The sequence below is a fragment of the Mytilus trossulus genome, chromosome 6, assembly GCF_036588685.1.
Source record: "Mytilus trossulus isolate FHL-02 chromosome 6, PNRI_Mtr1.1.1.hap1, whole genome shotgun sequence".
Classification (NCBI taxonomy): domain Eukaryota; kingdom Metazoa; phylum Mollusca; class Bivalvia; order Mytilida; family Mytilidae; genus Mytilus; species Mytilus trossulus.
This window is the reverse complement of record NC_086378.1, coordinates 3,447,594-3,461,904: the sequence shown is the minus strand read 5'-3', so window position 1 is coordinate 3,461,904 and position 14,311 is coordinate 3,447,594. Positions and strand designations below refer to the sequence as shown.

At 32.1% G+C, this 14,311-nt stretch overlaps 1 protein-coding gene across 1 annotated transcript; it reads right to left on the bottom strand.

The window, feature by feature from the left end:
* Positions 1-3,438: 3,438 nt before the first annotated feature.
* On the bottom strand, positions 3,439-11,525 carry LOC134722271 (integumentary mucin C.1-like). The gene is made up of 6 exons (XM_063585880.1): positions 11,491-11,525; positions 9,910-9,981; positions 8,966-9,037; positions 7,920-7,991; positions 6,284-6,438; positions 3,439-3,815 (listed from the first exon to the last, which is right to left on the bottom strand). Exons 1-6 carry the CDS (start codon positions 11,523-11,525, stop codon positions 3,439-3,441), a joined length of 783 nt encoding a protein of 260 aa, XP_063441950.1.
* Between the last annotated feature and the right edge of the window lie 2,786 nt (positions 11,526-14,311).

The window sequence follows — 14,311 nt, the reverse complement described above, 5'->3', positions numbered from 1 at the left end:
TCCCCCGTGTTTTAGTGTGGTACGTGTTGTTGGGTCTTTATTTTTCTATTTTGTGTCTTGTGTACTATTGTTCGTCTCTGTGTCTTTTTAGCCATGGCGTGGTCGGTCTATTTTCGATTAATAAGTTTGAATGTCACTCTTTTATCTTTCGCCCCTCTTTTGTATGACATTCCTCTGTAGAGTCTCAATAAGTTTAATAGATTTCCCAACCGTGTCCTAATACATTCTCTCCTATTACATCGAAAGAGGTCGATCGGTTTTCATTCTTAAACTGATGGTACTTTCATACGTGTTTTGAAGAGAGCGCCAAATGGGTACTACCCTTGCACTTTCTCCGTTAGTGAATACAAAAGAACGGTATATGCCTAAGCTTTTGCTTCAGGTAAAGTTTTGTCATAAGACTGTTTCCACAAGTGCTTCAAATGCCATCTCGGTGGTTTAGCTGTAGCGTGCTCGTCTCGACTTTGAAAATGGTGATAAAATGCCGCTACTTCGCCAAGCAAAAATGAGTAAGTGCAAAGACTGGTTGGCTTGAATTCATGACAATTTTTCCGGACAGGACGATATATAGATATAGGAAGATGTGGTGTGAGTGATATGCCTTTTTGACTTCTGTTACTATGTGAACGAACACATTAGCAATCTGCCTCAGGGTGTTGGTCTAGTTAAATGTAAGATTGATATTCATATTCACATCATCGTCTTAACTGGATTGATTTTTCGACAACACTTAGAAGGCTTCGTCATACTGGGCGGTTCCAGTTCTAGAATAAAAGTTTCTTGTCTTCAAACACTTTACATCAAAAGAACATGCAATTATACTAGTAGCTCGAATATAATAAGTTTACTGTAGAGGACAGGTGTTTGGATTCTCAAATACCGTTTCTGATTTAAATATGCAGTAATAATGAACCAAGTGCTTTAAAGAACTATATATAACAACAACTGCAGATTGAAATATTTTAATTGACCAAAAAAGATAGAGATGAAACAAGCTTAAACACCTCAAACAAAATAAAGTTTTAAATGTTTTTGACAAGAGTAATGTTCAGACGGAATATGTATAGGTTTTCACACTTGACTCAATGATCACGAAAATCTTTAGACAACCTTTCCTGTTATGTATCTTCCAAGGCATATCCTGTTTTGATTTGATGGCAAAAATATAATCAGAAATATTATCCTGAAATCATTTTTCGGACCCACTGACAGACGGACAATGCGAAGCTGATTTTGTTGGGAGCACACACAACAATGAAATATGTAAAATAGTAAAAAAAATCATTGAAAATGCAGCAATTCATCAATGTTAACTCCAGCAACTGATTTACAACATAAACTTGAAATGCAATCACTAAATGCAACAGACAATGTCTGCCATGCTTAGTCATGTCTCAAACTGACTAAGTCATGTGATCAGTTGGCACGGTGTCGCTCAGTATCTGTTGTCAGTTAGATTAACCTTCTCTTCTGCCTCGGTCTCATCAGGTTTGTCAAATTCTCCCTCTTTCTCCTGTAATCATAACATAGTACTTACAGGATTTGTAATCAAAGATGTCACATTCCAATAGGCTGATGAATTAAATCTTAAATTCTATTATATATGGCTATTACCAAGAATTTGTAAAGGTAAGCATACAAACCCTTGCTATTACTGAGTCTGAATATGGAATTGTGCTACAGAAAGACATGTTTTTTTCTCTGTCACAAAATCTGTAAAAATCAGCAATTTAATACTCGTTTATGGTATGTAGATTCAATAGTTTATTAAAGTCTCACAACTTGAATAACATGTACAAGAAGTAAGCCTGAAATCCCACAAATTAGTAGCAAAATAATTTAAAACTTAAACAGATAATTTGGAAAGAAATGATGTCTTGAAAAACCGAAAGTTCTGACATTTTTATATCCATGATATAACAACTTACTGGTTGAATTTTGAGTAGATTCCTGTATTTGTAGTTCAAGACGAGTACACCAATGCAGGTCAGCACAATGATGACCAACAAAATCAGAGAGATCACGAACGTCACTGAAAATAGTGAAATAACACAATGATGATCAACAAAATCAGAAAGATAACGAAAGTCGCTGTTAAGAGCCATTAATAATAATAAAATAATACAATCATTATTATGATGAACAAAATCAGAGAGTTAACAAAACTCACTGTAAGAGACATTAATAATTATAGCTAGGTCAAGTTTTCAAATGAAGTTTGCTGAATTACCTGTACTATATTCAACATAGTAACGTACCAAGATTGTAAAATTACCGGTTCTTTATTTAACATTGTCAAATACCTAGTTTGGTGAATTACCGATACTATGTTTAACATGGTTATATACATAGTTTGTTGAATTACCGATACTATGTTTAACATGGTTATATACATAGTTTGTTGAATTACCGGAATATAAATTAAACATGGTAACATTCCAGGTTTGTTGAATTATCGTACTATAATAATAACTGGTACTATAATTAACCTGGTAACATACCTAAATTATTGAACTACAGGTTCTATATTTAACATGGTAAAATACCAAATTTGTTGTATGAGCAGTATTATATTCAACATTGGCAACTTTATTTAACATGAATACATACCTAGTGCATCTCCCTCTTCTGGAACGACACTTATTATGACTGTTGTCTCTAAATATAAAAATTGCCAAATTGTATAAAAGAAATATGTTATCAAAAGACTATATTTGTTTTATTGTTGTTTTGTTTTGTTGTGTTGCATAGTGTTTTTCTTGCGTTCATTTCTTTGTTTGGAGGATCAAAGGTACTAGTATTATGGTGTCTATTATTTTCCTTCTCTCTGAGGTATGCACACCATTTCCTTGTATTTACAAGCAAAGTACCAGTATTACATTCTGTCGTTGGTATTATTATTGTTGTTGTAACAGTATCTCCTATTGTCTTACTTTCTGTTGTTGGTATTGGTGTTGTTGTAACAGTACCTCTGATTGTCTAACCATCTGTTGTTGGTATTGATGTTGTTGTAACAGTACCTCTGATTGTCTTACTTTCTGTTGTTGGTATTGGTGTTGTTGTAACAGTACCTCTGATTGTCTTACTTTCTGTTGTTGGTATTGGTGTTGTTGTAACAGTACCTCTGATTGTCTAACCACCTGTTGTTGGTATTGGTGTTGTTGTAACAGTACCTCTGATTGTCTAACCACCTGTTGTTGGTATTGGTGTTGTTGTTACAGTACCTTTGATTGGCTTACCACCTGTTGTTGGTATTGGCGTTGTTGTAACAGTACCTCTGATTGTCTTACTTTCTGTTGTTGGTATTGGTGTTGTTTTAACAGTACCTCTGATTGTCTAACCACCTGTTGTCGGTATTGGTGTTGTTGTAACAGTACCTCTGATTGTCTTACTTTCTGTTGTTGGTATTGGTGTTATTGTAACAGTACCTCTGATTGTCTAACCACCTGTTGTTGGTATTGGTGTTTTTGTAACAGTACATCTTATTTTCATAACTTCTGTTGTGGGTTTTATTGTTGTTGTTGTTGTTGTACCACTACCTACTATTATCTTACCTTCTGTTGTTGTTGTTGTTGATGTACCACTACCTACTATTATCTTACCTTCTGTTGTTGTTGCTGTTGATGTACCACTACCTACTATTATCTCTCTTTCTGTTGTTGTTGTTGTTGATGTACCACTACATACTATTATCTTACCTTCTGTTGTTGGTATCGGTGTTGTTGTTGTAGTGGTTGTTGTTGTCGTCGTCGTTGGAGGAGGGAGTGTCGTCGTTGTCGTTGTTGTCGTAGTAGTTGTTGTAGAAGTCGTAGTCACTGTTAAAAAAACTTGTTTGAACAATTAAACTTCCACATATATTTCTGATTAAAACAAAAACACTTTTATTTACATATATCACATTATGTTAAAAAGGTTCCACGGTAACACAAGTAAAGTCTTAGATTTGCATTTTGAATTATTTTTTTATTCTACCAGATGCAACAAGTATTGTGCCCTATAAATAGCCATGATACGCCATGCATACATCTCATTTGTATGACGCCTATTGAAATCAATACATACCAAGCGTATTATGTTATATAGATATAAGAACACGTGGTATGATAATCATTGGGACATCTCTCAATCCAAATAGTATACCATTATAGGTCATAGTCTAAATAGTATACCATTATAGGTCATAGTCCAAATAGTATACCATTATAGGTCATAGTCCAAATAGTATACCATTATAGGTCATAGTCTAAATAGTATACCATTATAGGTCATAGTCCAAATAGTATACCATTATAGGTATAGTCCAAATAGTATACCATTATAGGTCATAGTCCAAATAGTATACCATTATAGGTCATAGTCCAAATAGTATACCATTATAGGTCATAGTCCAAATAGTATACCATTATAGGTCATAGTCTAAATAGTATACCATTATAGGTCATAGTCCAAATAGTATACCATTATAGGTCATAGTCCAAATAGTATACCATTATAGGTCAGTATACCATTATAGGTCATAGTCTAAATAGTATACCATTATAGGTCAGAGTCTAAATAGTATACCATTATAGGTCATAGTCCAAATAGTATACCATTATAGGTCATAGTCCAAATAGTATACCATTATAGGTCATAGTCCAAATAGTATACCATTATAGGTCATAGTCTAAATAGTATACCATTATAGGTCATAGTCCAAATAGTATACCATTATAGGTCATAGTCTAAATAGTATACCATTATAGGTCATAATCCAAATAGTATACCATTATAGGTCATAGTCCAAATAGTATACCATTATAGGTCATAGTCCAAATAGTATACCATTATAGGTCATAGTCTAAATAGTATACCATTATAGGTCATAATCCAAATAGTATACCATTATAGGTCATAGTCCAAATAGTATACCATTATAGGTCATAATCCAAATAGTATACCATTATAGGTCATAGTCCAAATAGTATACCATTATAGGTCATAGTCCAAATAGTATACCATTATAGGCCTTAGTCCAAATAGTATACCATTATAGGTCTTAGTCCAAATAGTATACCATTATAGGCCTTAGTCCAAATAGTATACCATTATAGGCCTTAGTCCAAATAGTACACCATTATAGGTCATAGTCTAAATAGTATACCATTATAGGTCTTAGTCCAAATAGTATACCATTATAGGCCTTAGTCCAAATAGTACACCATTATAGGTCAGAGTCTAAATAGTATACCATTATAGGTCATAGTCCAAATAGTATACCATTATAGGTCAGAGTCTAAATAGTATACCATTATAGGTCAAAGTCCAAATAGTATACCATTATAGGTCATAGTCCAAATAGTATACCATTATAGGTCATAGTCAAAATAGTATACCATTATAGGTCAGAGTCTAAATAGTATACCATTATAGGTCATAGTCCAAATAGTATACCATTAAAGGTCAGAGTCTAAATAGTATACCATTATAGGTCATAGTCCAAATAGTATACCATTATAGGTTATAGTCTAAATAGTATACCATTATAGGTCTTAGTCCAAATAGTATACCATTATAGGTCATAGTCCAAATAGTATACCATTATAGGTCATAGTCTAAATAGTATACCATTATAGGTCTTAGTCCAAATAGTATACCATTATAGGTCATAGTCCAAATAATATACCATTATAGGTCATAGTCTAAATAGTTTACCATCATAGGTCTTAGTCCAAATAGTATACCATTATAGGTCATAGTCCAAATAGTATAAAGCATTATAGGTCATAGTCCAAATAGTATACCAGTATAGGTCAGAGTCTAAATAGTATACCATTATAGGTCTTAGTCCAAATAGTATACCCTTATAGGTCAGAGTCCAAATAATATAAACCATTATAGGTCATAGTCCAAATAGTATAAACCATTATAGGTCATAGTACGGCCTTCCACACGGACCCTTGCCTAAGTTTTTTGCATGTACAAAAAAAAATGGTTTTATCCATTTGTTTTTCTGTCCCCGCAAAATCTCCTTCAATTAAGCTGGGAATGATATGTTATAAAAACAGAATTGATTTTGTTGACTTTTTCTTTTTAATTTATTTTGATCGTCGTTTTGGTGTTTTTTTTGTGAGGCATGCATTTAATTATCCATTTTGATTATTATATTCATTTAAAAGAAAAGTTATATTTTGCTTTTTTCTTTTGGATTTTTGAAGAACAGTAAGAATATTATTTTCAATAATTTTTAGGATGATAACATATGTTTAAAAAAGTGTAAGCTGAATAAATAGTAACCCCTTACCAATACAGACATCGAACGAAGCCCCTGGTATATCGACTACTTTATCTCCATTATCACACTCAGCATCAACAGTGATGGATTGATCTAAAGATAATAGCCATGTTCGGAACTTCTCTACTGGGCAACTACAGTCTAATGGATTTCCTTCAACATATCTGACATAAAAATGACCAAAAAATTATGATTATAAATGCTGATCAAATAACAGAATAACAGTCAACTGGATTTCTTTCAACACATCTGACATAAGAATGACAAAACAATTATGATAATAAATGCTGATCAAATAACGGAATAACAGTCAACTGGATTTCTTTCAACAAATCTGACATAAGAATGACAAAACAATTATGAATATAAATGCTAATTAAATAACGGAATAACAGTCAAATGGATTCATATAGAGACTTTTGAGATAAAAATGACAAAAACAAAAACAAACAAAAACAAACAAAAACAAACAAATAAAAGGTGCCTCCACGTGCTTTAGGTTTATGCTCTTATAATATACTAGATTATGGATGAGCTTCTCGCTGCATTGAAGACACATTTGTTGATTTCGGTTTTTGTCTGCTCTATGGTCGGGTTGTTGCATCTTTCACACATTCTTCATTTTCATTTCAATTTCAAAACATTATTTTAAAAAAAAGTAACCTCAATTAAAGACAACCACAATCAAATAGTTTCTATTCTTCAATGTATCCCAGCTAATACTTCTTTGAATTCAGCAAATATTGTTTTTTATCAACCTACACAGCTACTTTTGCATAGGTACTGTTTCTGTACTAAACATAATATGTAGATCTGGAAAATTTACTTTTGATATTATGTACTATTTATGTACTTTAAAATTATTGCAATATTTAGGTACTTGTATTTTACAGTATTTGATTTGTACTAAATATTTTGGTACAGAAATAATACAATATTCCATGTTTGAAATTTTAAGAGATTTGAAACGGGAAAACTTTCAAAATGCTGAAAATGTAACGGTAGTAACTAAACCATCGGTTGTACCTAAGTTTCAAGTACCAATCAAGCAGTGTAAAATACAGGTACCTAAATATTACATCAATTTTAAAGTAACAAAATAGTACTGAATATTAAAAGTAGATTTCCAGTACTACATATGTTTAGTACAGAAATAGTACCCATGCAAAAGTAGCTGTGTAACCCTAATGCGACTGGGTGAGTTCACAATAATAACTTGCATTATGATAATTGATACATATATCTATAATAATCCTTTTTGATATCGCAATAATCAATCTTTAACTTTAGTTGATCATTTTTGAATAGCAATGATAAATGCCCGCAATAGTTTGTTTTAACTTTGATGTCTATTTTGTAGGACAAAACAACGCAGTTTCCTTTGGAATAAATCTCTGTATATGTAATACATTGGTTTATTTAAATGACAAACACATTAACAAATTTCTATCATTACGAAAAATATGAAGTCTATGAAAATGTATGATGCAAATAAATAGGTTATTAATAATAAAAATGCCCCAGACAGTTAAGAAGCTCCTTTTCCCAATGTGGCACCCGTACTGTATGTGAATTAATATTGATAAACGAAAATAAACGAAAAAATTAAAACCAGCGTGAATGTGAAATGTAAAACACTACTTACAACCAATTTAGTTTTGGCATATTACTAAACAGTCCATCTGGTATTTCTGTAAGGAGGTTGTAGTTGAAGTTTCTGTTAAAACAAGTAGTTTAGATATCATTATAAATCTGAGAACTAACAAACAAAACCATTAAGATAACTTATCTCAGGAAGAAAGATAAGAAGTTATCAATATCCTTTAACTCTGTTTTCCGCTATATAGATGATGTTCTTTAACTAAATAATTCAAAATATGGTGACTATGTGATACGCATCTATCCCATCGAACTAGAGATAAAGGATACAACAGATACAGTTAAGTCGGCCTCATATCTTGACTTACATCTAGAACTTGACAATGAGGGTCGGTTAAAAACAAAACTTTAAGACAAAAGAGATGATTTTAGCTTTTAAATTGTGAACTTTCCATTTCTAAGTACCAACATTCCAGCAGCACCTGCATACGGGGTATATTTCTCCCAAATTGATACGCTATTCCCGTGCTTGCATTTCGTATCATGATTTTCTTGAAAGAGGATTGCTGCTCACAAGGAAGCTATAAAGTTCCAAATGGTGAAGTTGAAATCATCCCATCGTAAATTTTACGGACGCCATCACGAGTTGATTGCCCGTTACGGAATAACCTTTTCACAAATGATATCGGATATGTTCCTAACGTCGTAACTACAACCCCCTTCGCTTTCATGAATGTGACCTACCAAATTAGACTATTTATCGGATTTGTTATAGCATGAGTAACACGACGGATGCCACATGTGGAGCATGATCTGCTTACCCTTCCGGATCACCTGAGATCACTCCTAGGTTTTGGTGGGGTTCGTGTTGCTTATTCTTTAGATTTCTATGTTGTGTCGTGTGTACTATTGTAGGTCTGTTTATCTGTTACATTTTTAGCCATGGCGTTGTCAGTTTATTTTCGATTTATGAGTTTGACTTTGTAACTGTTTTACTATAAATTCGTCAATTCCTCGAAAACCTTGCATTATTTGTTTTGATTTATGATATTTGATAAAACACTCCAATTGATAACAATTAATACTACTTACACTTCTACTAGGTTTATTGCGTTGTCAAATAGTCCCTCTGGTAGCACAGCTATTTTGTTGTTGTTTATTTTCCTGTTAAAATATAGATATGTCTACTTGTGTCTGTGATATCATTGATGCCCATATTTATGACTTTATATGTAAATGTGTTCAACTTCATGATATTAATCGTATGAAAGTTGATAACGAATTTGGTTATAACCACAAAATAGTAATAACCTTATATCATACCCCTTCTTCATGGATATTGAAGATTTTATTTCCCAAGTTAAGATTAGTTCTATAATAATGACAGCAATTTGAGCTGATCCATCTTACTTTCTGAAATCCTAATTTCACCTTCCCACCAATTAATATAAAAGTAAGAAGATGTGGTGATGATAACCAAAATAAAAAGACCAGAGACCAAATAACATAGATCGATTTTAACAACAAGAGGTCACCATACGGTCTTCAGCAATGAGCAAAGTCAAATATTGCACAGCAATCTATACAATGCCCGATATTTAAAAATGAAAAAAAACAACAAAAAAACAATATAACACAAAGAAAAAAAGCAACCGTTTACGGATAACTTAGACAGATACGACAGTTGTGTTCACTATTGAACTTGGTATGTACAAGACTCACATATTGTTCAAGTTAAACCAATAACTGTCTACCTTGGTGGACTGATAGTCATCCGCTTTCCGAACTCTTTTACCAAAAAGGGTGAACATATAAGCTAAGCAGCAACCATCTTATTTTATTTCAGCCGTGTTTTCCACAATTTTTGATTTTCACTGTGTTTTTATTAAAACTTTTATAATGAACTATCTTTCCAATGTTTTGTTTTATTCGACCGCCACTGACGAGTCTTATAAATACAAAAACAATTTCCAATCCTGATGTATCTGATCTTGTTGGTTTTTTTTTATAAAGGGAGACTATAAATGCCAACTTACAAGTATGTTAATTCTGTTAGGTTGTCAAAGTAACCATGTGGAACCTTTGCAATATCGTTCTTTTCAAGTCTCCTATAAATAGACATGAAATACATGCACAAAACTGATAGTAGAAACCAAACTTAGCACGATAAATGACAAATCATATCCCTGAATCACATGTTGGCGCAAGCTTTAAAGTTAAAAAAATAATCCCCGAGACGTTTGCCCGAAAGAAAAAAAATATTTGATACTGACGTTGTTTATCATCGTATTAAAGTTTTATGGTATTCTTTTCTTTTTCTTTTTGAATGTAACTTTTACTATATAGTAGGTTTTTAGTGATATTCATTTCACGCGACTCTGTTCTTATTCATCCCGTCATTGTGTTTTGTTCTATGATAGTTTTTGTATATTCTTGTCTTTCATTTTTGTAAATGTTCTTTGTATATAATGCTTTCTTGTGCTTTTATATTTAATACATATGACCTGACTCTGTCCTTTTGCATTCCGTCATTGTGCTATGATGCCGTGGTAAATTTGTGTATTCTTGTCTTTAATTTTTTGCTGATGTGCTGTGTCTATAAGACTTTCTATGTTTCTGTGTTACATATTGGTTAAATGTTAACTTTTTAATAGTGATTTTAAGATTATAATGCAATGATGACCGCTGTTAAGCAAGCTATAAAACCAGGTTTAATCCAACACCTTAAGGCTTTTCTACACATGAAGATGTCTGTTCTAAGTCAGGATATGACATTTATTTGTTATCCCTACGTTTGATTTGTTTGAGCTTTTGATTTTGCAATTTGATGAGGGACTTTGCGTTTTTAGTTCAGTCTTTTTATGATTTTACTTTTTTGTAATAAATCGGAAGCATCGAGTAAATGGAAGCAAAAAGGCGAATCAAAGGACGAGACATGTATGATGCTGACAAAACAAAATAAATCAATGGGAACCCTCCAGGCCATGCGATCATACAACTGACGAGCACGATTATCCAACTCAAAATCAGATATCAACCAGTCAAATTATTGGATTTGGTGTTACGAGCACCATTTTTTTTTACTCCAAGTACTGAGTAAAGTTTTATGAAAGAGCATTCAGGTTTAAGAAACACAAGTCTATGTAAAAGGCTGACACAGAATATTTATACCAAAATTATGTTATAATGTGAAAACTGGTGGTTGTCTTGACTTTAAGTTGTTTTAAGTTGAATTTTGACTTAGTCACTGTGTCTTCGATACACGATTTCGAATAACTTGTTTGGGTATTTTATGCCTTCCTTTTAGATGAATGTTCTTGAACGTAGAACTTTCGAAACCTGATATATAAAGTTTAAACATTTAATATATTTCTAAGAGCAATTTTAGCTGGCATATAAATTGAAAATCATTATTTTTTTTAAGCATATTTACAAGTAATAAAAGGAATTTTAAGAATATAATATACTATTCGAATAATGTATGCCAACAGACCCTTGGTGTTTTGCTTTTAGCGCTTACACATTGTTGAGTTCTTTATTTTTGTATCAATTTATATATCTGAAACAACTTCGAAAGAACTTTGTTATATTTGAAATGAAATACCATATATACTCACAAGTCATATGCCGAAATTGGCATACCTTTCGGCATTTTCAACAGATCCTTTCGGGAACAGTCAACAATTAGATTCCCACCTGTTCCTGCATTACACTGACATATATTTTCGTCGTCACAATCAACTGCGCACCACGCATACCATGCTGAATGTAGCAAAATCCAGCATCCAAAAAAGATACGTTTAAACAGAAAACGTACGTTGTCATTCATCTTATGTTCTAAAAATTATTTAAATATATCAAATGTGCATATCTTACTACATCAGTTAAACATTTCCTCACGTAAAGAGGGTGCTTAATAACCGTCAAACTCATATATCAAAATAAACTGACAACGCAATGGCTAATAGTAACTTAGTAGTTAAAAATCTGACTGGTTTTTATTTGTTATTTCAAAATAATGCCAAAATAAGTTCATGACTTTTAAGAATAAAATAATTTTTATTAATAGATATTGAAATATAAAAAAAAAAAACTACTGTACTTATAGCTTGATTGTTGATTGTTATTTGCTCTAAAGTCAGGGTCAAATGAACTCGATTTTTTTTAAATGCCATCAATCGGGAACTTCCGTAACGTTATATTTCGATTATGCGGTTGTGAATGTTATCAGTTTGTTTTAGATTTATGAGTTTGACTGTCCCTTTGGTATCTTTCGTCCCTCTTTTATCATGGTTATGTCGAAAATCTAAATTAAGATATAAACAAAACTATGTCGGAATCATTCGTAGCGGTTTTTTAGTGGTGCAACCGTACAATGGGTAAGCCATTTACATTAACGAGTTTAAAGTTCCTTCCGGTGGTCACACGGGAAAGGGGACGTAATCTAAAACTTTCTTTATGGCGCTTTATAAGCGAATATACAAACACGTAGCCTCGTTTGCAATTTCACACGATGTGGTGGGTAATTAAGCACATATTTAGGGTTCTACCTTCATTATTGATACAAGTTTTTCATCATTTTATATTCAACTATCAATAAGTATGCAAATGTGTGAGTTATTTTCAGAAGAGTAAAACATCCGCCATACCAAAAACTAATGTCTAGTAAAACAAATTTTGTCTGTTGATTTCGGACAGTTGTGTCTTTTCTTTCATGATCTTATTTTTATCAACCATATAAAATGTATTCACTTTGATTTTCAAAACAATATGATACTATCGGAAATTTTGAAATGCTGAAAATTAACTTAAATATAGCCACTGAAATAGTTTTACTTTTTCAAAAACTTTTAGCGTAAATATAATATTAAAACAATTCTGCGTTAAAGAACTTATACTTACCACCAAGACATTATCAACAATAACGCTCTTGCAGAACTATTGACTTAATATAATAGACAAACTAACTGAGAGGCCGGAAAAGGGATTCTTGTTTTTTTTAACAATTTTATCAATTCATTTTTTATTGTTCGGCTTATTTGCGAAAGATATATCGCAATTATATGTTTTCCAGGTGTTGTTTAATCATTGGTGATATCAAGTGCATTGTATCACATGAATAAGTATAGACGGCAATGTTGTTCCCATGATATACCAAAACTTTTGAAATACAATTGTAATAAGATATTTTAAATCTATAATTCTTCTTATTAATTCTTAATGAAGTAGAAGTAAAATCATATGATATTTCAAAAAGGAAATCAACAATACAATGTATGGATAATTATATGACGTTACTAGAGGATTAAAACACATTTTTGTCGAAAAACCGAAACTAAGCGATCCTACATTCCGTCGTCGTTGGTGTCGTTGTCGTCGGCGGCATCCACAAATATTCACTCTGTGGTTAAACTTTTTGAAATTCGAATAACTTTCTCAAACTATATTGCATTTCTACAAAATTTGGACAGAAACTTGTTTATGAGCATAAGATAGTATACAGAAGTAAATTTTGTAATATAAATATAATTCCTTTTTTTGTGTATTTTATTTATAATTGAGCTTAGATTTTCTGCGGGAAAACATTACATTCACTCTGCGGTTAAAGTTTTTGAAATTATAATAATTTTCTTAAACTATATTGCATTTCTACCAAACTTGAACAGAAGCTTGTTTATGATCATAAGATAGTATCCAGAAATAAATTGTGTAAAAATAAAATTCCATTTTTCCATGTTTTACTTTTAAATGGACGTAGATTTTCTGCCACGAAACAACACATTCACTCTGTGGTTACATTTTCAAAAAAAAAAAAAAAAAACTTTCTTAGACTATTTTAAATGTGAACCCATACTTCAGCCGATACTTACATCTCATATATCCCAGTGAACTTGAAATTAAGGATACTACTGATACTAGAAGGACTGCTTCATACCTTGATCTTTTCCTCAATATTGACGTAGATGGACGACTTCAAACGAAAATCTATGATAAACGGGACGATTTCAACTTCCCAATTATCAATTTCCCAATTCTCAGCAGTAACATACCCTCTGCCCCTTCGTATGGTGTTTACATATCACAATTGATACGTTATTCACGTGCTTGTTAACACTATACTGACTTCATATACAGGAGTGTGCTCCTTACGCAGAAACTGCTCCAACAAAGTTATGAGGAGGACAGATTAAAATTGACACTCCGTAAATTTTATGGACACCATCACGAATTGATGGATCCATACAATGTGTCTTTAACCAAACTAGCTAAGGACATTTTTACCACATGGTAGATTGTGGTTTGTCATTATGTCGTCTAATCTTTAAATTACCACACGTGACGTATTCCCGATTGTGACTGTTTTGCTGAATGTGAATTCGCATTACTATAAGATGTGTTACGGTAATTGTCTATCCCAAATTCATGTATTTAGTTAAA